General features: G+C 38.8%; 1 protein-coding gene across 3 annotated transcripts in view; it reads right to left on the bottom strand.

Annotated features, from left to right (window-relative positions):
* LOC110834074 (Supervillin) overlaps positions 1 to 23,164 on the bottom strand; it is a 138,091-nt gene extending 114,927 nt beyond the window's left edge. Inside the window, exon 1 of one of the 3 annotated variants that reach the window (XM_087350297.1) lies at positions 23,062 to 23,164. In XM_087350297.1, the coding sequence (XP_087206423.1) occupies positions 23,062 to 23,064 (3 nt within the window). In that variant the 5' untranslated portion in view covers positions 23,065 to 23,164. Of the gene's footprint in view, positions 1 to 6,998; positions 8,904 to 11,030; positions 11,097 to 23,061 lie in introns of those variants that run through there. The other 2 variants (XM_022072866.2, XM_087350296.1) reach the window with 2 other exon arrangements.
* Between the last annotated feature and the right edge of the window lie 3,103 nt (positions 23,165 to 26,267).

Here is a 26,267-nt window from a genome sequence, read left to right as displayed (position 1 = left end):
AAGCACGTGATTATGAACACCAGAAACACAAACAATAAAAACTCCATCGGAAAGTTGTAATATAAGGGAATTAAACTTGCTCCACATTTCCTTAGCCGCTTCAATAACATGTTATTTATATACTCACAAACAGAATGATATGCTTCCTTTCGTAAGCAGAACTCAGTTCGTGCAAAAATGTAATATTTTATACACACATGATTTAATTTTTAAACTGGCTGAAAATGTAATTCGAACTCAAACTTTCCCAAGTTTGTATTTCTCGTTGAAATAACCACCGTGATAAAACTGTTTACGACAATAATTATGCAAAAATGTCTACGTATGCCTAATTTCAAAATGATCCCAATATTCTATAAAACACCCACCATTAACTCTTGCCCAGTAATTCCTGAACTGATAGTTAAAATAAATCCAATCTAAACATGTGAAGCTATGGCTACATATAAACATAACTATTACATCAATATCTTTACTGCATACTGGGCTAACTGCCAGAAATTCGAAACATGTCTTCTAACAAGAAAAGAAATCTCAAATACAGAAAAAAAGCGGGACCCACTTATCATTTAACTAATTAAAGATATTTTATAAATCAGGCATATTCCCGCGTGAACAATGTTGTCTGCAGTTAGGCAAAGACGTATCTTCAGGTAGAACGTGCCAAAGCCTACGAGATATTCGGTACAGTACTACATTTTTTGTATTACTGTGTCACTCTGTATGATGAAATACAAATAAGTGACATCTAAAAAAAGTTCTGTCAATGTCGTCAATATGGGAACAACTATCGCTGGAAGCAACTGTTCAGCAAATCCCCTATCGGGGTGTCTTTCTGATAAACACTTCAAGATACACACGAGTCGCAACGGAAACTAAAATTATATTGAAAAGTCACACAAACATAGTACTGATGGATGATTTGTTACATAAATTAACATATGAAACTGTTCGCAATAGTAGTCCTAATTTAGTAGAATTTTAATTAACTGCCATGGCATTTTTGTAAAGTGGCCTAATTTTATAACCTTGCGTGTCAGTAGCCAAGGATGAATGTGGCCCCAGGTCTGGAAAAAGTTGAGATCCTTTGCCTCAAAAGATGACAATTCTTCCAACTCATAACAACATAACGTACGTTCTCTTCTTATTAAGTCCTTTAAAAATGGTATTACATAACACTTCATATTCAGTCCCTTAAGGTACACGCCATTTACTTAAGGAGCTAAGAATATTGGCCTAGTAAACCACAATTCCGGAAAGACAAAAGAAAATAACAGAACATTTCAGTCAGAAAATCCTATTTCCAAGATTTTCAATGTCGGAACAACCGGAATACGAAGCAGGAATGGTTTAGTTCGTCTCAAAGAGTATCACTGAACTTGCGGGCCGTAGTTTGTTCAATACGACCACAACCAAATGGTACATGAGAAACATTCTGCAACAGAACGTGTTTCAAATTCATAGCATACACAAACACCAACATGACAAGATGTTCATTGTTCATCAAAAAAGATTTGCTTGTGTAACATTAGAACATGTCTCGAGGTTTGTTGTAAAAACCCTGGCTTACGTAATTACTCGATATTCTGCGCGGCAAGACAAGTGAACCTCCTAGCAGTCACGTCCAAGCCACGAACCGGAAGTCGCATGAGAAAAAGGAATTATAACAACAATTTCAGTCATGCCCCAGATTAGAAGACTGGTTGTTAGTCTACAAAGTCCTCTAACCGCACACAAGATGAAGCTGGACCTCGAATATAAAACATCGTGTGGAACATGTTCTTCAAAACTTTCCATATATAAAGTTCCTTTTTTAATGTACTACAAAATACAGAAATATAATCCGTGGACACTGCAGTAAGGTAGATTATTTCAGTATCAGGTTTAATTTATCCTGTTGCCTTTCGCTTACACCTCCACCTTGATTTGACCCACTTAATTAAGCTGAACAGCTGCTTACATATACAGGCATTGCCAAATCCTGATGACATCAACAAAACGTATTTTCTGACACAAGGTAACAATTTCCATCCCGAATGGTCACTTCGTACTAAAACAAAAATTATGCGGGTAGCACAAAACATCGGTGGGCCGCATACGACCAGCAAGTTATCACCCCTGAGCTACAGGTTATATGAGAGAGAGTGAGAGAGTGAGAGAGAGAGAGAGAGAGAGAGAGAGAGAGAGAGAGAGAGATATGGATAAGGATCGTGACCGACGGCAGGCTTTGATATCAGCAATCTTCCTTCGGATTATACCAACCAGAACTCCGTAATTCATATATGCTACCTCAAATATTAATATAACGATGAAAAATTTGCTTCGATTTCACCAACATTCCTTAAATCGGAAAGTCTGGTGTAATAAGAAAATAAAGTGAACGCTCAGCTTGTTACTTATTGCCTCATTTACATTCCTCACACAAAAAAACCAAATTAATTCCGAAGACAGAAGAAGCTGGAGGGAATGTGAAGAGGAAATTATCATTGGAATTGCAATCAGTTCGCAGGGTTTGCCGCAAATTTCCCACTGTGCACTGGGGGCCAGAGGAAAAACGCGAACGCGGAGGAGACTCAATATCGAAATCAGCTATTCCAATTTAGATTTGTAGGTTCTTACTCAAGTCATAAATCAGGCCCCTCCTTCGGCATGGGCAATACCAAACTGTCAATTCACAGTCAGTAATGCCTTAGAAAAATGTTCTTCTGCACACTTTCTCATTGAAGTGTATATTGTTTTAAAACAGAAGTTTGTATATCTGTAATGTATATAGGAACAAGTAAGACTGTCTACTTCTCTGGTAAAAAAACAACAACAACACATCTATCCAACGAAAGAAAAGAGTTACAAATACAGTACTAAATTAAATATGAATTAAGAGATCCACTCGCCTGCCAGACACAGTATAAAAGTCTAATCACTTCAAAGATATGGATGGCAAGTCATGGTCGGGCCTGGCACAGGAGTGTCCAACAATCTAGCCCTTTAAGTCACACAGAAAGGTTAATAAAATTATAATATAACTTATATTTATTTGTATGCGGTTTATTTAACGAAAATGTCAGTAACTCAGACGATATGGCGTCGAATTACAGGAAAATAATAAATAATTAATCGTAAAAAATATGTAAGGAATGTGGCCTGACCAAAACAACAGCAAATGTTCAGGGTCGACTATCTCTGGATCGAGATCTGAACTTAGTTCGATAACTTATCGATAACTGTACGTGCTTAAAAAGAAGACACGAGGTTTGAGAAAATGGTGTAATAAGAAGAGAGAAAGAGGATGAAGACACAAAGACACCAACTTCAAATTTGCTTTCCAATGACCCATACTCCATTCTAGTAGCATTTCCTTTCCTCGGAGTCGGTTTGGACAAAAATGGCACATTGACAAAACCTGGTGCTAGCTAAATCCCATCGTCGACAAAATTCTACATGGTCATATTTTAACCACCCCTGTCAATATATAAGACTAAGACCAGAAAACATTACTGAGTGATCTCGACCTGCAAGATATAAAGCAGCTGTTCTGAAGAACAACAACAATCACTGTTGAGCGCAAAACTATATTAAACCTCAATTTATCGCCCGTTTCGTATATAAGTATTCCAAATGCCGTTCTCAGAATATTAATGGAACAAATAATCCAAGTATAATATCCAGCGTTTCAACTTTTACGGTTCAGAAAAGAGACTTACTTAGTCAACAGTTGCTGTATACATCAAGTATTTTAATTTTAAAAAAAAGTGCACAATCAATAAAAATAATAAATCACGAAAACTTAAAGAAACTATTGAAAAACACGTATAAATATTTGGAATAGTAGTAGCACCTTTCATATATTTTTAAAAGTTAAAATAAATCCTTTTAAGAAATAACAACTCCTTCCAGATACGATCTGTAACTCGTTTTGTAAAGCAATTGCGAAAAGAATAAAATACTATACTGTCGAGACAGACACAGGCAGAAAGAAGACAATTCAAACAACTTACTCCAAAAGGTTTTTGAGAACTTAAAAGCAAAGTACATTGTAATTTGTTAATACAATTTCTGAACCCAGTAGTTGGCGCGCGTGACCTGTACTCTGGATGTAACCAGTTCAAATGTTTTTATGGCTTTCATCAGTTCTTCCAGAGAAATACTGGGACAGACAATTATTTCTCCTTCTTTCTCCAATCCCTGCACACGGTCATCTGCTTAAACTGCAGACGACACAGCATCGATGAATAATAAATAAACGAGCCACTAGCTCCTGGATACGATACGCGTCTTTACTTTCCTTAGAGAAAAGGTCGGTCACTGTTGCCAATTTACAAATATTATTGCTGAAAAACAAAAAGGCCTGACAATCAGACCATTAGGTGTTTGATATTATTACTTTTTACGTGCTATCCTTGAACATGTCCACTTTGCCCGAATACATACACACAATACACGATTATCCACGATTACGAAAGAACTTGAGTCCATTCAGGGACATCAGTCACCGCGCAGGCGCAAAGCAATTTCTCACACACACTCAATCCTGCCAGCTTAACACGTAAGCTTGCTTGTCGGTACATGAAATTGATTACCTGCATATTAAAATGCAATTTCCATTGAAAAGTTTCTATATCCACTTAAGATTTTACTGTATAAATCAATACGAACGCTACTCACCATGCGCGAAAAATCTTACGTATGGGGCGAAATTTAAACGGAATGCGTAATTTCCAGTCAAACCTTGGTATGATTGCTAACTCATCAAGGATATTAATGAATTCAAACAAATTACTTCCGCCCGAGGATAGTTAATGGCATCTAGACCATTTAATCTAGTTATAGGTATGAAGCGTTCGTGTTAGCCATGTTATCCCAGCTAACACTTTGAAAAGTAAAAAATAAAAAAGTCTTGCTCTCGTGGTTCAGCGGAATTTGTACCAGTGGAGCACGGCACAACCGATCAGATATGATGAGTCGATAACAAACTACAACCAGCCCATCACAGACGTTACCCACCTCGGTCAGGTTCACATTCCCCGTCTGTTTGCATTGACGCAATTATAAAGAACGCCATACTGTGTTAGCTTGACGGGAGGAGAGTTTCACGACCTTCCAAGGTAAGATGTTAGCGAAATCTCGAGTGTTAATACGCTACCTGCTTGCGTACTTGGTCTAAAGTAGCGTACCCTATCACATTTATATATTTAATTGCGTAACCTTTGTTGTACGCGTGTACCGCATTGTGACATGTGATAGTGCATCACAGAAGACAAAGTATGATGGATAGTTAAGTGCCAAAATTTTAACGCCCGGGTCTGGTTAACACTTTCAAAAAGTCACGCTCCGCCATAGATATAAATCAGTGTCATCGCGTCGAGTTAACAGAACCTTTCGACTGCACAGTAAATAACCTTAGTCTTATTATTAAGCTCTTAATGAGAAATCCAAACACCGCCACTACCACTACATGGGCGTTACAACCTACTATGAACACTGGACTTCCTTGAGAATTTTATGCCAGCTTTTAGAAACTTCTTCAATATTTGGTAGGCCTCCTTAAGCCTAATGAAACGAAAGTAACGTCATGACAGATCTGACAATTTATTCATATAAACACAAACACTCAGGTCTATGTATGGATGCCCTATAATCAGGGCGAAGAAAACATAAAATCCTTTTCTGTCTAGACTTTACCCTAGTCTAGACAGTAAAGCAATTTAGCCATAAAGGGCTTTCAAAACTTTTCGGGAGCTTCAATTCCTGTTCGATAGCTCATGTGTGCCATGTGCTGAAGTCAAAGTTACAAAAGGAGGTCACTTCAACGACGTTATACAAAAGTCTTTAGAGACACGAGTGTTGGGAATTACACTAACTCCGCAAATGATGCTTGAAACATTAACGCCCTTTTAAGGAGGTGTGATGCAGAATCTTAAAGGATAAGCTGTGCCGATCTTCATCCAAAAGTACGACGAGGCGTTCTAAAAGGCGCTACAGAAATTTTAGAATTTGAATTTTGTTTACACTTCATGATAGTTATGAGATGTGTGGTTCTCAAGGCGGTGAAGATGCCAATGTTGGTTTTCCGGCTAGTAACATCACGTGAAACTGTTCGCAGACACAACTGATTTGGAGCAACATGCTGCCTCCACCTTCAGTGCTGTAGTATATTCCCCCCGAAACGTAGAAATCTACCTAAACTCCATGCCTGTTTCGCATTCGATCGGCCCGGAAACAGGTTATCCTGACTGACATTTTCGTGGTTTCCTCAGTCCCCCCAGACAAATTTTGGTAATGTTCCTTAAATTAGGCTACGACTGCCTCCTTCCATATCATTCCCAATTCATAAATAATTAATTATCACATCATTGAAGTCTTCAACAGATTTGTACTTTCAATGAAAGAACACCAAAAACAAATGAAGTACGCAAAATCACAAAGAACACATTTGTAAAATACGCAGGCAAATACACTAAAATGCTATATATATTTCACAGAACATTTACATTTCATAACCAAATCCTCACTGGCAAGAGGTAAAGTGCCTGAAATTGTCACTGCAAAGACACCAAAGACTAACGGGAAGCCATGTTTCAAACGCAAAAGTGTCGCCATCATACGTGTCATTCAGATTTCCAGGGTAATGACGTAGCAAACTGCCACTTATCTTGAAGTACCGTTTGTAAATCAACTTTAAGCAACAAATAAACTGTTTAGTAAAGGCAAGCGATAAAATAATCTTTCAAATGATATCATGCAAGAAGAACCAACAGTCATGGGAATTGGTATGCTTTATAATACTAGACAAACATTACGAAAATTTGGATAAATTATTACTCGAAATTGAAATTATTCATCCATTATCATTTCGTCGCTTTAAATTGTAATTATTTATCTACCACTATTTTGTATCTTAATTGACATATCAGAATTCGCATTAACTAGCCTTATGGTTCCAAACGACTCTGGTTTAGTGACCCTGCTCTCATCAACCGTGAATCTGTCTTTGCTCATACCTGCATCAAATACATCGCGATGACGGATTATCCTTGCTAAAAGACTCCAATCACATGTATGCAGATCAGCGACAGTTCCTTTTCGTCCAAGAAGCAGTTGGGCTCATCTCAAGTTCGAACTGCAAGATCCTTCCCGTCCAAGAACTTGTACGACAGCCAAAGTGTGTTTCATACGGGACCTTTTTCTTGTCACGATCTATTCTTACACAACTTCTACAGACCGTTTGGGCACAAGTGTAACCAGATTTTATCAACACACGCTGGGAGCTACACACGCAGAAGATGTTCCACATTTACAGCGAAAACAACAAGAGTGCTAGGCACAAGTTGCGAATCGGCAGTCAGCCAAAACACAAGTGCGCTGCCTTCAAAGGGTTGACGTCTTCTTAGACCAAGTACATAGCGCTCAGTTCACTACAATTATGACGTCACAGTTCTTAGTTCATTACAAAACGCGTTTTTATACTAAAACTTGTAATACGATATCAAAACAAAATGTCTTGCACATATATCTGCCTACTTAACGTCTGTAAATATGTTCCTGGATAAAAATCAGAGAGATGTGCTGTCACATGTGTATAATATGTCAATATTTGCAGTTTTCCATTAAATAAACATTCAAATGATATCAAGTCACACACCGACGACACAGTCTTCTGTATAAATAATTCAACTCAGTAAACGAATGAAAGTCATAAAAGACACACCTATCTTTTAATTTTTATAAACTGGCTGTTGTAGTGGTGTCTGAAAACGGATCACAATTCCTTGTTACAAACTATATTTAGGTTAAACTTGTTTTTTGAACACATGTTAACATTACACTGTCGACATATGTTCGAATACAAAGCAAATTTACATGCAGTACTCGCTGTTCTCACTGCAGTTCACAACCTGTATTTTGTATCTTTTCAGAACACGAAGATGACAAAGATTACACTTTCATGTTGGACCTTGACGCACTGACTTCTTTTTTGTCTACAGTAATTACCACTCTTTGCAACAGTTTCCGAGCGGAGGAAACTTGCTGCATTACAGACTCATGCTATTTACAACTTCAATGGTAATCTTCTAGAGTATCGTCTTCACACTGACACACTTCCTGTTCGGCTCAGAGGGTGTGTCAATGGCTTCAAAGTCTCGATCAGGAGGTTAATTTCATATCTGAATGACTGCAATGAGATATCTGAACAAATTCTTGCGCCTTCCATCTGCTTCCATTAAATATAACACGCTTTTGCGACTAATAAAAAACTGTCAAAAACATATCTTTCACTTAAAAGATGTGACGGAAGTTTATTTCATGTTTATACAACACATCACATCTTGTGCGAAAACGTACACCCACTCGCACACCGTTACAGACCTCTAAGATTCTCCCAGTCTCTAAACTAAAATTCTATGATCGCAGGTGTGTCGTACACGCGGGCGGAGACACCAAGTGAAATTTTTTTTCGTGAACAGATAATTATTCCATAATTAAAATATTTAAACATAATTGACAAGACACGCGTATTTTACAAGTTTCTTCATTTTGAATCATCCGATAGACATCATATTCACAGCATAATAACCAAAAGTATATTTGAAAAAACTACATGCCACAAGCACAAACCGGGCAACCTTTTCGGAACGAGTTAAATGTGAAAGCACAAAAAAACACAAGTTCTACACACCGCGGAATTTTTTCACCAACGGTACCGGATCTTAATCATCAATTTAGGTTACAAGCCTCACGCACACCAATACTACAAATTCCCTAGAGCGGGGAAAGGTACGCAGACAGCTTCAACACATTAAGACACCAGAAAGTTTCTCCTGCAATTCGTTCACGTCTCGCCGTTGTTTGTATCGACACCTTGACATGAACATCATGGCAAAGAAACCTTGCGTACCAACCGACCTTACTTGTCACGCGCCGTATCACTACTGTTGTGAGCGCGAAGCACGTCGGCCGACCAAACTTTCTATCCTCTCTGCTCGTACAGCTGGCTCATACCCCCGACGGAAAGCACATTCTTCTCGTAGCATCACGACAGACAGACCTTGCCTGACTGCCTCCATGCGCCCAAAAATCCCGGTCTCTCTGAACGCATAAGTGGAATTAATTTGTATCGTGTCGTAGTCGCACGCACTATTTCTATACGGTGCTAGTCTAAACTTAGAAATATCCTCACGAATTTTCTGCACAAAAAGAATTACAAATGCTGAGGGTACGGTTCAGTAGGGAATGGGGGGGGGGGGGGCGACGACTCGGTGGTAACGAATCTTTGGAATCCATAAATGACAAAATTAGTATGTTCTTTTAAGTTATACAAGTGAGTTCGTAACATATCAGAATGAAAAGTGGCGGAGAAGCATTGCGTTCGACAATCTGCAGCAAATTGATGACCCCACTTAATCACACAGGACGAACCGAAACTGAAGCCTTCCACTTATTAGATAAATATTTATTTATGATTTAATTAAAAGCGTTGTCAATAGCTCCGATTATACGAAAGTGTCGAATGATTATACAGAGAACTGGAAACGACATGGAAAGAAGAGGCTGTGGCCTATATCAAGGGATGGACTGAATAAAGCCACGAAAGCTTCGGTTAGGACACCCGGGCCGAGATTTGATCCCGAGAAATACCGAATACAACGCAGGAGTGTTTCTCACTTGGATACATTATACACACCTAAGTCTACCTGCTATCCAATGTCCTTCGTTAATAAAAACAAAATTAAAAAAACGTATTGTGTGCGTGAGTCGTGCGTGTCGAGATACCGTCACAAGCAAGGCGACTGTGGGCAACCTCGCCCACAAAGGGCGAGCCTACAAATCCGAAAGTTCGTTCGTATAGCTATATTTGAATCTGTATATCCTTTGTTTCCCAACATCGCCGGGAATGTCTGCAACACTCACAGATGACTCGCATACTGTTTTCACAGATAACGGCTGACACAAACGCCGATAATGTTCATGAGCCCTTGCTACATCCAGGATGCAGTGGTGATGACACATGACAGCTGGAGTCATATCACCTCAAATATGTGCCATCTCTTTGCCACAATACGTTGACGGCAGGAGGAAATCGCAGCAGCGTCTGTCGGCCTAACCAACCATGGAGCTAGATATACGCCGATAAAAAGTACGCCCGTCCGTCCGGAAATGCCTCAGAGAGCCTGAACATGAAACGTTCCGTGACGTCGTTCACACGTACAGCGCCGAACGGTGATGTCTTCTTGTACATATACCAAGTTTACTGCACGACGCACCAAGGCTACAACGTTCAAACGCTGTTCAGGAACGATGAACAATGAATGACGTGGATAAGTACAGGAGTAAAACCACGCCATTAAATTAAGCTACGTCACGCAGTCCTCCAAATGGCAAATGGTGTGAGATGAACCAAAAGAGTCTCCAATTTCATCAAATTCGTCACCGGAAGTTTGTTATGTGGAGTACGAGTATTGTTATTGCATCTGGAAGAGTTGCACCAACAACGGATACGATCACTGCAGAAATATTTGACTTCAAAGTGGCAAAACTGTATGTTAGTTTGTGCATTTATACACCCTGTGCACATGTATAACCAAGTAATTTCATTACCAGAAATCATTATTATGAAACTGAAAGCTAGAGCGCAAATTTTTCACCCTTCCAGCCCAAAGACAAGGATAACTAAAACGCCATGCCCATGTCTACTTACGCCAAAGCTGGGGAAATCATCTTCGCATCTACACCATAGACCCAGATATTCGCGTATATGATATCAAAAATTTAAAGCAATTGATCCTACAACTAGATTGAAAATATGTACGATAAGGTTGATCTCACAAACCCTGCTTTCGATGGCATGCGCGTTTATTAATGTAACTGAACCACTACTTAATAAAAAATGGCGTCGGTTTCAGTGACAGAACCATGGTATCGCATTCCACGTTGTCAATTATAATTAACGAGTGAAACAAAATTATCCTAACTAATAACAGCTCTCTAATTGGATGTAATGTGATAATAACATTTATAAATAGATATAAACTTACTCCGTTATTTCCATAGAAATTTCCCGAATAAACATTTAAAACGTGCCGCATGTGTTTACGTCAGTCTGGTCCTGCATGCACAATACATCTGATGCCACAGTCGTCCTTCACATGCAGTAGTTTGACAGGATACACGTAAATTAGAGGGGCTTTTATTTGATATGCAGTAAAAATGTGAAAACAGGAATTAAGCAAGATCTCGAAAAACCTTGGTCACCAAAGTCCATATCCCGATTACGAATAACTGGGAATTTGGGAAACTTCGGCCGAGTATTTTGAAATAAAAAAAACTTCTATAAGTTTTTGAGACCCAGAATTAAAACATCCGAACTGGCAACAACAAAATTAAAAAGTAAGCCATCGAAAACAATAAAATTTAAGCATGTGCAATTCTTGTTACTGCAACACAGATCCACCGCTCAGATAGAAGCCGACATTCGATACGATCAGGAAAAACATAAAACGGTAAACAAATTTCCATGGGATTATCTCGCCTCCAAATATCATTAACCACTCCTGTCATTCAAACATTTAATTCACTGTACAGAATTTCGCATCAAAGCTGGGGTGTTTGGGCATTACGAGGTTGGTTAATACTGCATCAAACCCCGTCCCCTATCAAAACATCAACTTCATGTTTACAAGATACACCTCATAATCACAAACAACACTCTGACTATAGTGCCAGGGTAGCATATGGTCTGGTACGGACAAAAAAACAAGCACACCAAAATATAAGTGAAGTTACGATTTAGTAATCAAGCTTAACACTGTTAAATTCATATTTAATATTTTATTTTGGGTTTCACTTATTTAACACTTTCTAGCCGAAACTCGCCTAGTTTACACTTCCGAATTTCGACAGGACCTCTAAGAAAAATCAGCTGATTATTGCTGTGTGATGAAGCGAATAGACACACCGCGCGTTTAGTCGCAAAAGTTACAATTTTCTCGAACTACCAACCGTAGAACAAGAAGCAGAGAAATAGGTCACAAAGATGGAGGCGCACGTGCTACTAACTAAATAACTAAACTGTCATGGTTACGTATCGCAGGCTGCCTTTGTCTCAGATCCACGGTGGATTTTAAAACTAAAGAAATTGTATAGCTTTCGTGGAATACAATATGGATAAGTACTTACAACGTTGATGTTCCAAGATAAATACAAAACTGTGCTAAAAAGAAAGAACTCCTCTTAATGAACAATGGCCTAGTCACTTTGCTCGCTAGACGCAGTGGATTGCATACTGAAATGAACAGACGACACCCAAAACATTAAAGCGACACAATACACGCGACGTGCTATTCAATTCGCATTCAAGACGACGGTGGGAGGGCTTGTGACGAAACGGAACTTACAGCTACCCCACACACATGACTGATTCACAAAGTGTTCACGGAACACTAGTATGACGTCGATGCTACCCCACAAGATCTGACATCGATCATCGAAGTACCACTGCAGTTGCCATTCTCACCCATTTATACCACAAACGTTATCCTAAGTGAATCTAGTCCACGTCACACCCTTGATTTTAATACAAACTTTAATATTATCCTTCCATTCACGCCAAAGACTCTCAAGTTGTCTATTCTTACTAGTTTTCGGACTACAAATCTGTGTTTCTTAATCCTCCCATTCGTGCTTCTTGGCTGTCAATCTCATCTTCCTTCACCTGATCACCCCTATAGGCCTACGTATTTGATAAAAACGAGTATTTTCTCGTACAGTGTACATACGACATTGGTACAGTGAAAAGGAGCTCGAATTATACACTTATTCTAATTATTCACCGTCTCAAATGCAAACATACGCCTACTTGGTTTTTCGCTTCGCCTCGCCTGGAATTATATCCTGTTTCATTCGATTAATACGTTGGTTTGTTTCTTTCTTTCTTTCTTTCTTTCTTTCTTTCTTGTCTTGCAGCTCGCAACCCGCAGGCCGCGTGCACCTTCTTCGGTGTTTTACGCGGTCCACAGCATTTATCGAGCTGTTCGACGTGCGACCCCAAAATGTACAAAATTTAAGAAATCTTTCAAGTTTCAAATATACTACGTCAAATAGCAACTTGTAAACCTCTGCTTTATATTTCAGTTAAATAAAGTGGACGTGTGCTTAAATTAAATTCACATTTCTGTGTACTTGTGGGAAAACGGAACGAAACATATAATATAAGCATACGTTAGGAGTTTGTAAAAGCAGTCGGTGGTTAAGATTTTCCCCACCCACGTGATGGCCCCCGTAAAAGTAATTTATTTTTAAGCGGCCTTCAGTAGACACTGAATTTGACATCCCTGTTGTAAATCCATGCCTATGATGTGCAACTACAAGCTTCGTATCCGCTAAAAAGTCTACCCATCATCAGAACCTCAATGTCCAAATATCCTATACAAAATCATCAATCATTATTTTGACAAGTTTTCGAACTTTTAACCGAATTCACAGCCGTGATGGCACTGGAGTGTGGAAGACGTCTCGCCACAGTTTCAGAACATGGAACTTGACATTTGGACAAACACCTTGTCAGGAAGGCGAGACAGGAGACCATACGCCTCAAATGAACTGGGGATCTGAGAGTGTTTCTTACTTCCAGTAACTTAGGACATAAGAATCCCATTATTCGTACAAAGCAACTTTATTGAGTCCCTTGTAAGGTCCTTACATTACTACCCCCTTTCCTTCACGTTCCTTTCTGAAAGGAAAATAACTACCTTATGGCAGGTCACATAAGGGAGCCAGTAATGCCATAAACTTTAATGATATTTGTAACTAACCTGAACGCAGAGATGGTCAATAAAAGCTCTAAAGTCACAGTAAGTAAAACTTTCAACAAAATAAAGTGAACTTAGAAAGGGTGTCAAAACTGAATAAATTTTTAAATAAAAAACAAGAAAACAGCTCTTAATAATGTATGTCAACGATGTAACAAAGGTTTCGCTTGAAATAAATTAAGTACAATACTAAAGGAATTTTTAATCTCCAGATCCCTTTAATTATATTTATTCATTCTCTTGCGTATTTTCGTACAAGGGCGGTTTAAACCGACAAACGTTAATAGATAGAAAGAAAATACTGAATCTGATCATTCTGTTAGGTCTAGCTTATTACAGATAATGAAATAAGTGACTGAAAGAGGAAGTGAAATGAAAAACGTAATAACTCTTCTGTGAATGGGCGCCAGTTTTTAAAACTGCAGCAATGGTGATGCTACCTAGTTTTCATTTGTGACACGTATACAATTCACAAGAACTGTACATGAGATTTGAGGTTTCGTCTGCTCAGCTTGTGTTCTCGGTTGTGTTACCGAAAAATAATCTCACTGCCATTTGTGGCACAAGAGAGAAAATGATTCTTTAATCACCAGGCCATGAATTTTATTCATTTACGAATGGTTTGTTTAACGAAGTTGGTAGTAGCTCAGACTATACGGCGTCGAATGATGGATGATCAGCGAATACGAAACGAAGCGGTCGGAAATGAGTAAAACCACAAAAATCCTCAGTCAGGATAGCCTGTCACCGGATTGAGATACGAAACGGGGACCTCCCGAAAACAAAAGGAGTGCTGGCTACACAGAGTAACGTTCGGTGTCACGCCGTGACGATGTACTGGAGAGTGAAGTATAGCTTCAATCTCGGTACCACGTACAAGTGAGTAACCAGCCCCCCCCCCCCCTCCTCCTCCGGAGAAAGAACCCCTGTTGCCCACTAAATATGATGGTGAGTGGACGGTGTGGGAGGTAGTGAAGAGAAAAATTCCTGTCCCCGTCACATTATCAATTTTACGGCTGACAGTTTCAGTCTGGAACCCACAACCAGCAATGTGTGTGCAAGTGTAAAAGCTTTGAAGACACAAAAGGATAATTAATGCACATTTCTTTAAATTGCTACATAATATATGTACTTATCATTATTCACGATCATCTCAGGAACATAACCCTCGCGAACTGGGTAAAATCGCGACAAAGACCAGTAGTAACTACATGAGAGCGCTAATGTCTCTGCAAGGCTAATAAACAGAACGGCGAGGTCGCATTTTTCGTTTCTCGTCACATAACCGTTTGCCTTGGTTAGGATTTATACGTTTCCGTTACAGCGAAAGAAAACCTAAACTAATAAAAAAAATGAAACCACAAAAACATTCTGATATCACACCAGCCTCACCGTTTCATTTTCACTGGAGGATCTTGTACACACGTCATGTAAGGAAGAATGTCCTGTCACGTGGTCCGTGTTCTTGTAATAACATCTCGCAGGATGACATCTCAGTATATTACAATGGGTGTTACTCTCACTTTCGATCCGCTGGAGCATTTCCAGGTAATCTAATGTTGTCAGAGGCAGACGCACGATGCACATACACAACTTTTCGTGTTGCAATGCCATTCAACTGCGCCTAGCATTTATTACTAACGAGCCAAGGCGTGTATATTACCGTTACTGGGGTACTTCCTTGTTATTGTGATTTCAAAAAAAATTGTCGCCCGGCGTAATAATAAATTATACTTTTTTTTATCTGGCAGCAACACTGATCGACCTAGAAACTTTAATGTAAATAAAGAATTTAGTATGTTTAAATGATCAGGACGTGAATGAGGCAATAACGAAATTTCGTTTTCGTCTTTTAGACACCCTAGCACATAAAAGTGATAAAAACACAATTTCCACACTTTTCGTGTCTTTATTACTTAAAATGTCATCAGAATAATACACTTGACTTAAATAATTTAAAGATTCAACAATCTATGGCTGTTAAAACCACCAACACGCAGCAGTTTAAAATAAAATGTCTTAAACGAGTCTGAGTTACTCTGCCAAATATCACCAGAATCCACCCATTCAGAATCGTGTTGTTTCTTGTGAACAGACGGGCATTCCTATAAATACATCGAGAAACAACGATGGGCAACACATGAAGCACGCGTGTAAATACAACGAATGCATAGATTAACATCTTGGTTGAAGCAGAGCTCATGCAATGTGCATTAGCGGTAAATCTCCCTCGTTAAAATTAAAGCACGCGAATGACAGGATGCATGAATGTGAGAATTGTTGCTTCCGATAAGTGCTTTATGGAATTACGGAACCACAAATTTCGTCCGAAACATAACAGAATCTCATCACCTCTCACTTTCACCGTGATTTTGCAACAGAACTCTTTCCACAAGGTTCCCCATCAAAATTTGTTAGTTTCCTCAAGGATGCTACTAAATCGGTGAATCGTAACCCCTATTTAATTACCTAGGCCAAAGGCATAAAATACAGAAGCATAAACACTTCTAGAGCAGACAGAATTTCACAAATATTATGAATGATTATGCACAAAACATAGAAGCTCTTTACAAACATCCTACTGAGCTCTTTATAACGTTCTGATCACAGGGCACCTACGTAGAACTTAATTATTTCAGTCTGCATTTAGAAAGGTGGCGTAAAAACCGTATAGCACATTTGTCTTTGTAAGTACTAGTATAGAATGATGACTGCAGATAATTAAGTACTGGAACTTATCAAGCAACCCACTAATCGTTCCAGAAGCTCTTGAAGAATACGTTAACTAAACAATGAAAAGAGAGAACACACAAGCTAAGTGGCCTGTTGGATGTTCTCCGCCCTGCCTCAGAAAGAAGCCAAGTTATTCGGAGGGTTTACTCTATTTTTAAGCCAGAGCAAAACTATAGTATTCGGCCAGCAAACGGGTATCAGTTATGATCCAAACTATCAAAATGTATCTATTAAGCAGCTATAAGAATCAAATGAAAATCGTCATATTTCTGAAAAAAATTAAACGAGCTGAATGTCCGTAAATGGTCATATAGCTGCGTACTCAAAACACTGGAAAAATTATAGTTTTAGTGCGAAAATTAAGTCCTTATAAATGCCACACATCGGTGGGAGGCCGAAATCTAAATAATGGGTTCTCTTAAGCTCCTGAAGCTGACAAACAATGTATTTTATTTGATAGGTTCTGCTGTGTTCCAGTGTATGGAGTATCACTGAAAGTAAGACAAGATACACTTTTTTTTTTGTTTACAATGTTATCCGGGCTAACAAAGCTAACACGGTTAACACGAACGCCCTATCCCTACACAGACGAGTCATAAACACGTGAGGGATCTGTACTTTATCCACGGGGTATCATGAATGATGAAAGAAAGGAGAATAAATTGTGGAATAGTCACGGCATAACAAAGGGAATCCCAAAGAAAATTTCAAAGCGCTACAACCAGCCTCTAACAGAATCCAACAGTTCCCTCCTGGATTCGTAGTGGAGAAAATGAACACGGAACACCAAGCAGCGACAGCATGTCTTTACTATTGGCAGCACATTTTGCATTTAGCTCGAACTTCATGCTTACAAAAGTCTGAGTTCAACGTAACATTGTTCTAGCCCATGTGACTATGTTGGCAAAACGCACTACATCGCGAGCAAGGAGTCCTCCCACGGCGCCAACAATTACAACAGCCGGTTCTCATCACGGTTTTGCTGCGTAGGGGGCCCGCTTTTATCTCTTGAAGAGAAAAGCATTTGAAGAACGATGGATGGATAGATGAAATTATGCTGGATGGATGGTTGGCTAGATCATAAAGAAAAGAATGCGATTTTTTGTTACCAACTCACTGCACAAAAAACTTAGTTGTTTACAGAACCAGCAAAGAATCAGCATAAAATATAGGCCTGCCATTCTTAAGCACGTAACAAAGAGGAATTTATGTTAAAGATTTTGAAGAACAAATAAATTAAAATTTAAAACTCTTCAAAATAAAGCTGAAACTGTCACATTACACTGAACACAAATGAAAGATAAAGACAGAAAAGGTTTACTCTTTGGAGTACACTGACAATCCAAACGCATTCCTCACGCCATATCACGTAAGTCATTGAAGCACTGACGTGATCTGAGGTCACTGTTACGCAACAATGTGAACCAATGACTCTTCCCACTGTCGTGCAATGTGTTATAACTATGGGAACCGAGGTACATGACGCAGATTGCCTACCACAGTAGGAAAATGCGAAAGACAGAAAGACAAGCTAGAGCGCGAAGAACACCTACAAAATGTACTGAAACGTTTGATTTCTGAAAGAGACCAACTCCAACGAAATGTTGAAATAAATAACTCCATGAAGCAAATTTTCCCTGAGAGGCTGACAGTCTCTCAGCTAGTCAAGATATTGTCCATCTATTATAAACCCAGAAGTCTTCTAACCCTACCAGTGAGCCAACTGAATTCACTCAATGACAATGGAACGTAGCGTCAAGATTAAACGCAAAAAGTAAAAGTCAAGCTTTCCAGCTACACGCCATGTAGACGCTTGGGGGGGGGGGGGGGAGAGATTACAGCTCCAGCTCCTACTCATTCTTAACCTCGGCACTTGATAGGGTTGAGGGGTCAGCGTCACGCCTCGGCCGCGCTTAACCCCCGGGAAAGAATGTCGGTAACCACTGGACAGACAGTTGTCAAATCTTCTAAAGTCACTACACATTCTGAAGTACTTCTGCTCTCTTCTCCTGTCAGACAACACATTTTGATCCCAAGAGTATAATAAACAAGCGTTCGATTTGTTTTGGAGCAGTCAGATACTTGTTGACGAATTTGTGTCTATTTTTGGATGCTCAAGAAATTTCTTAACCACGTTCAGACAGAACCGAGAGGGAAAGATGGGGCAGTATGCCTTCCTTCTAAAGCAATCCGACTGAGAGAAACCGGGTATTGGAATACATTAACTTTGCCTCTCTTAAACCATTAAAGCCACAAGTCACAGACTGCTGCATATGTCTTCTGCCCCATACGGCACCACGTAAGGCTTCAATAACAACTGAATCGTAGGTGCAGCCTGTTTGTTTAATTCACGCAGTGAATTCTGAGCAACATTTACTTCTGCGTGCTTCTCGAGGGAGCTCCGTCGATTAAATCCGGAGAACGTTCATTTTGACAATGTGAGTGCTTCCAGTGCTCCCACGTGATATATGACAATAAATCTGCATTAACCGCGGTAAATCATTCCTTATCTCGTTCTGCCCAGAACTTCTGACCGCGAAAGTAGGTTAATTCTATTTCGGGGAGGGGTGAAGGAAGATGGAAGAAGAAAATGCATGATCTATATTCCAAGACGATAATCGTGGACTTCTTACTTATTCTCATGGCACAACGGCCGAACTACACAGCTTATTCTTATTCGAGAAGGTAGAATTCGGATTTTTTTTAGAATTATAATACGGTTCAATTTATTTCATAGCAGAATAACACTGACTGTTGAAGAAATAACGAAACTTAAATTCTGTTCTTTTGCAACCAAATAAAATTCCAATTTCATCTGAATTAAACTGCCTAGCAGTAAGTTGATCGATCGCATTTAGATCCATCGGTTTCTGAAGATGCGTCTGACAATTTCACAGAGTAAATATATTTCTCCCAGGCTGTATCGATAACTCGTAGGTATCCCAGAAGATAAAAATTGCAATTCTGTATTTGTAAGCATTAGATACTAACATCATATGGATAAGTCATACCAACAGAGAACCAAAAAAAATGAATTTGTATAAACTACTGACAACTTGAAGAGAAGTCTGAAGCTTGATGCTGAGTATGAATGAAGTTCAGTATGCAACAGAATCGGGTAAATATTTACGCAGAGCACTGAAACTGTCAACAAAATTACACTCCTCCTCTAGGCTAAGCAGACCGCCTATCTGCATCCTTATCTCTAGTTTAGGGTTCTCTGTTCATGGGCGACAGTGACAGACATATCTTACTAACAATGAGTGTTTTATAACTTTAAATAAGATTTCAACTTGCTAAATCCTGGCTAAAGTCGAAAGAAACGATAATGAGAAAAATAAGTAAACACTGAGAATAATCGTGAGCCAGTTCCTGCCACTTAGAATTCACAATCAATCTTCCTTAGAGCCCATATCCTTTTCTGTCATCCAAGTGGTCGTTTGTCAAGGGTTTTCCTATTGAAATTCTGTATCGATGTCTTACCCTCGTGCTAGCTACATGTCCAGTCCATCGCAACCTCTTATCTAACAACATTACATAACTTGTATATATCACAAAGCTCCTCGTTATACAATACGCATTACAGAAAATTGCCATTTTTTCCTTTCCTCATTCAGTTAATGAGATTCTATAACTTTTGGTTATAAAATTAATAAAGAAAGAAATCAGCTAATCATAAATTATGCATCATTTTTATCTGTACAAAATAAAACGATTTCCACGATAAAACCAGGCGATAAAAAAAGAAGAAAACCGGCATTTTCGGATAATAAGAAGAAAGAAAAATATTACGTGCGAATATTTCATTCATTAAATGATATTAAGAGACTGTTTCGATAAAGCGAAGTCCGGTCAAAGACGCACTTGACAGGGACCTCGCCCTTTCGGTCTGGGTGTGAATTATTTACGAAAACAAAATGTAGACTAGACGTATTTCGACTTTTGTTCGAGAGTTTAAAATAAGACTGCGCTCTGTAAACAAAATATATAACTGCACTTACCTCCTAAATAAAATGCCCGTGCACATGTAAATATCTCACATATATCATCACATTCACAAAGTTTTATAGTTCAATAATTTTCATAAGCCTTACAATAAGCCTACACTTACGGTGTTTCAAAACAACTTTTCGTTTCCGTCAGCGCAAACGAAGTCTGAATAACGTCACGCTACGATTATTAGACACTTCATGATATAAAAATCACCACTTACATAAACAGAAAACACGCACGCACGCTAGCTCATATTTACACAGGGTCCTTTCTACAGAAAAGAAACAAACACGCTTAGAGCTGGATGATTCCAATCGGCAAATGATAAGGAGACGTGTGATGCGGGATGCGTAAAGCACGGCGGGGCGACAGAGAGAGGGAGAGACAGTGGCAGGCGGCAGACGAACATTGCGCTACTGAGCATATACCGCCATTGCTACTGCGTTGGTGATGTTACTGACTTCGTACGATCGAGTTATTTTTAAGTCTCTAACTCATCCCGTTCAAGTACACTGCCTTCCATTTTGTGTGTCTTGTATCGTTTCAAGTTTGCTTCATATTCACTTAGAAGTGACGTTTCATATTAAAAATATCAATAAATATACACGGAAATACCCCAAAGACTGCTGCTCCACGAACCATCAGGAAGAACGAACGTCGAACGCCCCGAAAAACGTTGGAAGGACCAGCTATGAATAACCCGAGGAGATGGAACAGGCCCAATGGCCTAAACCGTAAAGTTGTTCATGATGATGACCCAACATCTTGCCTCTGATATGTCCAAGCCACAAGAGACATTTGGTTTTGGGGTGTATGGACTCAAGTCTTCCTATCATGTTAACTTCCTTCAGAAGCTAGTCAAGAAATTCCTCGCCTTTTATGACACCCATATGTTCATTATCGTGTTCCAAAAGTCCGCCACCGATCTTAATCCAGAACCTGATTAATCCTACCCACATCGTCAAAACCATTTCCTTCAACTCCATTCTAATGACATCCTCCCACTTACGCAGAGGTCTTCCGAGTGATCTATTCCTTTCAGGCTTTCCAAACACAATTTTAAACACACTCCTCATTTTCCCCCATCCTTTCCATACGCTAATTTATAAAAATGTGAAATGGCTAATTCATACACATGGTTACGCACAACTACCGCAGCAGTTGGCGGATCGAATATGAAGATAGTTCGTAACTTGTTCGGTAGATGGTGAAAGTGACACAGAAAACAGCGTAATCTTGAGATACTTAGAAATATGTTGCACAGGTGGCGAAATCTTCACACAGCAGCCAATCAGCGACATCAATCACATTCGAATATTACTTGCAGTCAAAACATGTGTTTAAAAAAATGCCAAAAATCCTGGATCGCATTAAAAAAGGTGGGATGTCCTGAAAATACAGGTTAGCTACAGTAATTCACCTGTCAGAAAGTGTTTTTATTATATGTGCACTGATAAACGGATTTTCTACAAAATGTATGAAAATGACAAAATTAAAGGCATTTCAAAATAGTTTACTCTCTCCAACACCCGGGAGCAAGCTCATCTGAAACGTCAGATAGTATCTACCAGATGACATGTCGCAACATCCTAGAAGATGGCCATATCTATACCCACTATAGAGAACCTTAAAAATCATCAAGTAATGCACACATTTAACTCTAATATGTGCTATCGACTAACAAACAAGACTGGACGTTTGTACTTTGGCAATCTGAAACTATCCAAAAATTAAAGTATGTGACACAAATTTCTGCATATCTACCTGCTGTGTTTTGGTACTGGCATGAATATATTTCACTTTGGAGGGAATATAAAATTTACTTTAAAAGTTCAAATTCCTTATGCATATAATGTTACTGAATGAGTTTTAAATGGGTAACTGTTTTTGTTGAATCAAATTGCTGAAATCTGAGGAATGAAGAAGAAAATATTATTTTTGACCACAATTACAACTTCTTTGTTCTTATTGGGGCTTCGTCACAAATGTACCAATACAACTCTTGACTTAAATTGATCTCAACTGTTAACTAACTGCATGAGAACATGGGAAATAATGATACCTTCACTTACATCAGTGGCTCATAAGTGTAATTTTCCTGTAGCAAGAGCGTCCACAGGAAATAAAATATATCTAATATTGGAAACTAGAAGTTCATACTTTATTTTTAAATTTCAGTGTTCTACATTTTAGTAAACTATCTTCTGGGACCATCTTGATGAGCCCATCATCCTGGTAAATTTCTACCATACTACATTGTGCTACAACACAGAAAAGAGCCATCTTCGATAATTTTAAAACATATTAGGATGTAAGTCAGTGTCATCTGCATAATTTTTGAAGCCTGACAATGAATATAATTGTTAACAGTGATGAAAACAAATTACTTCCTGCATTCCAATAAATGTTTCTTGACCATGACTCTTTTAATATATTTTGTATACTAAAATACATGATATGAACCTGTTCTATTATAATTTAATCATTAACACAGAACTAATTCCAAAATACTGTAAATAATAAAATAACTCACCATTTTCCTGTCTTCTTTAGAAGTCTTCACACATCTTCCTTCCTACTTTCAGACTTCTTAAACAAACCTATTCTCCACATTCAACTTTCGACCACGATGCACTGTAATATGTCTCAACCGAAGTACAACTTTGAACAGGTAAGTAAACAAAACTGTGAAACTACAGTAAAACAATGGAACAAACTTAGGTTAAAATCTTTTTTTAAAAAAGTACCGTATTTTATTTGTAGTCCCATGAGCTGGAAATAATGTAACGCATTATAAACAGTACGAAAACTAGATATAAAACCAGGTGAAACAATGTAACTGAACCTAACCTAATTCAACTTCTCGAAAGCATTTATTTCTTGCTAAAAATTACTTTTAGTCTTATAAATAAATAACGATACATATAATTATCCCGGAAACATTCCAATAGTCAGTACTGACATTGATAAAAATCTTTTCTGTCACGACTGACAGGACACACTTTAATAACCTACGAAAACACTCATGCACAAGCCAACGAACAACAGGTTGCTTCTTTAGATTTTATTTCGCTAAAACGCCCATAAATGTAACAAATCATAATTGCATATACCTGGTAGCCGTCAATTCCGGATTTATAAAACGCCACAAACATAATCTACGACGAAATCCATACAAAATAACGATAATATTCAAATAAACCACAATCAACAACACACAAGTCGAAAAAGTTTAAGCGCTTTCCGACAGAGACCACTACACGTACTTATTTCATGATCAATAAGCGGTATGCCGTGGTGGGAATAAGAAAGGTGTGTTCATACACATGTATTGTGACGTACGTGATCATATTCCAAGGAAGGTATCGATAAACTCAAGAAAGTATAACCCGAATTACTTTAGTTTCCTAAAAAGTTTGACAACTGAATTTTTCATCATACTTCGTTTTCCATGATGCGAAATCACAAGTTACAGCATATCACATGCAATTAAAATAGCATGGCGAAGTCCTCCTCTCCCGAAGCCAAAACTATATTGCCCCTTCGGCGAGTGTAAGCTTCAACTAGTTTGCTCACAACCGCTGGCTGGATCTGGCTCATGATACGTTTTATCTGACTGATTCTGCTCTATTCCTTTGTGCGGAGTACCACTGAACCATGAAATAACAACTTCCTATTTTTATTTTACTAGAGCAGGGCGCTCCTTTCGGAGCTCCTAGGGGGGATTGGTCAAGTTTGTAAAACGCAACCAACCTTGGTAAGTCCCAAAGGGGAGTTAGTTTAGTGTCTCATTCAAGTGTTTTAACCCCTGAGTAAGAAACTAAACTAACCCCCCCGAATGGGGGATTAAAACACTTGACCAACCCCCCCCCCCCCGAAGGGGGTTAGTTGCGTTTTAAAATCTTGAGTAAGACACTAAACTAACCCCCGTGTATAAACAAATATAAGGTGATATTGTTGATGACGTCATTTTTTGACGACAACGATGGCTAATCCTTTCGGAGCGCTTCCTGTAATCTGATATTTTACTTCTTTACGTCGCTGCTCAGAGGTCAACAATTCTGGTTCAGTCAACTTTTTTCGTCCAGCCCCACCCCTGAAAATGTTTGTCTTAAAATCGATCATAAAGTCAGTTTTCATAATAGATTTCGTAATCGTAATATATCGAATGCGTATCAGTTTACCTTGTTGAAGTTGTTGGAGTTGGTACTTCAAATACTTGATAACATCTTCTTTCACTTTTCTGATGTTTTAGGCCAGATGTCAGTCAATATTCAAGAATGCGAAGTGCTCCTTCTGGAGCAGTGATAATGCGACTGGCTTGATATTTTTTGATTTCTTTGTTGTGAAGCGTTATATTTGTTTACTCGGCATTGTTGTGTTCCACAACAATGCCGAGTAAACAAATATCTGTTGGCATTGTTGATGACGTCATTTTTTGACGACAAATTGGTTGAAGACAACGAGGAATCACAATTTTTTATAATATAGAGCAGGGCGCTCCTTTCGGAGCTCCTAGGGGGGATTGGTCAAGTTTGTAAAACGCAACCAACCTTGGTTAGTCCCAAAGGGGAGTTAGTTTAGTGTCTCATCCAAGTGTTTTAACCCCTGAGTAAGAAACTAAACTAACCCCCCCCCCCCCGAATGGGGGGTTTAAACACTTGACCAACCCCCCGAAGGGGGTTGGTTGCGTTTTAAAATCTTGAGTAAGACACTAAACTAACCCCCGTGTATAAACAAATATAAGGTGATATTGTTGATGACGTCATTTTTTGACGACAACGATGGCTAATCCTTTCGGAGCGCTTCCTGTAATCTGATATTTTACTTCTTTACGTCGCTGATCAGAGGCCAACAGTTCTTGGTTGATCAACTATCTACGTCCAACCCCAACATTGCAAGTCTTATTTTTTCCTCTTCTGTTTTTTGTTGAATAGTTCTGATGTTTTAGTTCCTTACGTCGCTGTTCCGAGGCCAACAGTTCTTGGTTGGTCAACTATCTACGTCCAACCCCAACATTGCAAGTCTTCTTTTTTCCTCTTCTATTTTTTGTTAAGTATGTCTGATGTTTTAGTTCTTTACGTCGCTGTTCCGAGGCCAAGTGTTCTTGGTTAGTCAACTATCTACTTCCAATCCCACCCTTGCAAATCTTCGTCTGTTTTTGTACATGTGTCGTTAATATGGTCTCGTTTATCAATGTAAGTCTACCTTCGCTTTTCTTTATTTCTTAAATATGTCTGATGTTTTAGTTCTTTACGTCGCTGTTCAGAGGTCAACAGTTCTTGGTCAGTCAACTTTCTACGTACAGCCCCACCCCTGCAAATCTTCGTCTTAAAATCGATCATAAAGTCAGTTTTCATAATAGTTTTCGTAATCGTAATATATCGAATGCGTATCAGTTTACCTTGTTGAAGTTGTTGGAGTTGGTACTTCAAATACTTGATAACGTCTTCTTTCACTTTCCTGATGTTTTAGGACAACTGTTAGTCAATTTTTAAGAATGCGACGTGCTGCTTCTGGAGCAGTGATAATGCGACTGACTTGATATTCTTTGATTTCCTTGTTGTGAAGCGTTATTTGTTTACTCGGCATTGTTGTGTCGACTTCAACAATGCCAGCAGATATTTGTTTACACGGCATTGTTGTGTTCCACAACAATGCCGAGTAAACAAATATCTGTTGGTATTGTTGATGACGTCATTTTTTGACGACAAATTGGTTGAAGACAACGAGGAATCA

Source organism: Zootermopsis nevadensis, unplaced genomic scaffold, assembly GCF_977971745.1.
Source record: "Zootermopsis nevadensis isolate Lab colony 2312 unplaced genomic scaffold, Znev_1.0 Znev_ptg000017l, whole genome shotgun sequence".
Classification (NCBI taxonomy): domain Eukaryota; kingdom Metazoa; phylum Arthropoda; class Insecta; order Blattodea; family Termopsidae; genus Zootermopsis; species Zootermopsis nevadensis.
Note: the sequence above shows the minus strand (reverse complement) of the source record. Positions and strands in the feature narration are given on the sequence as shown.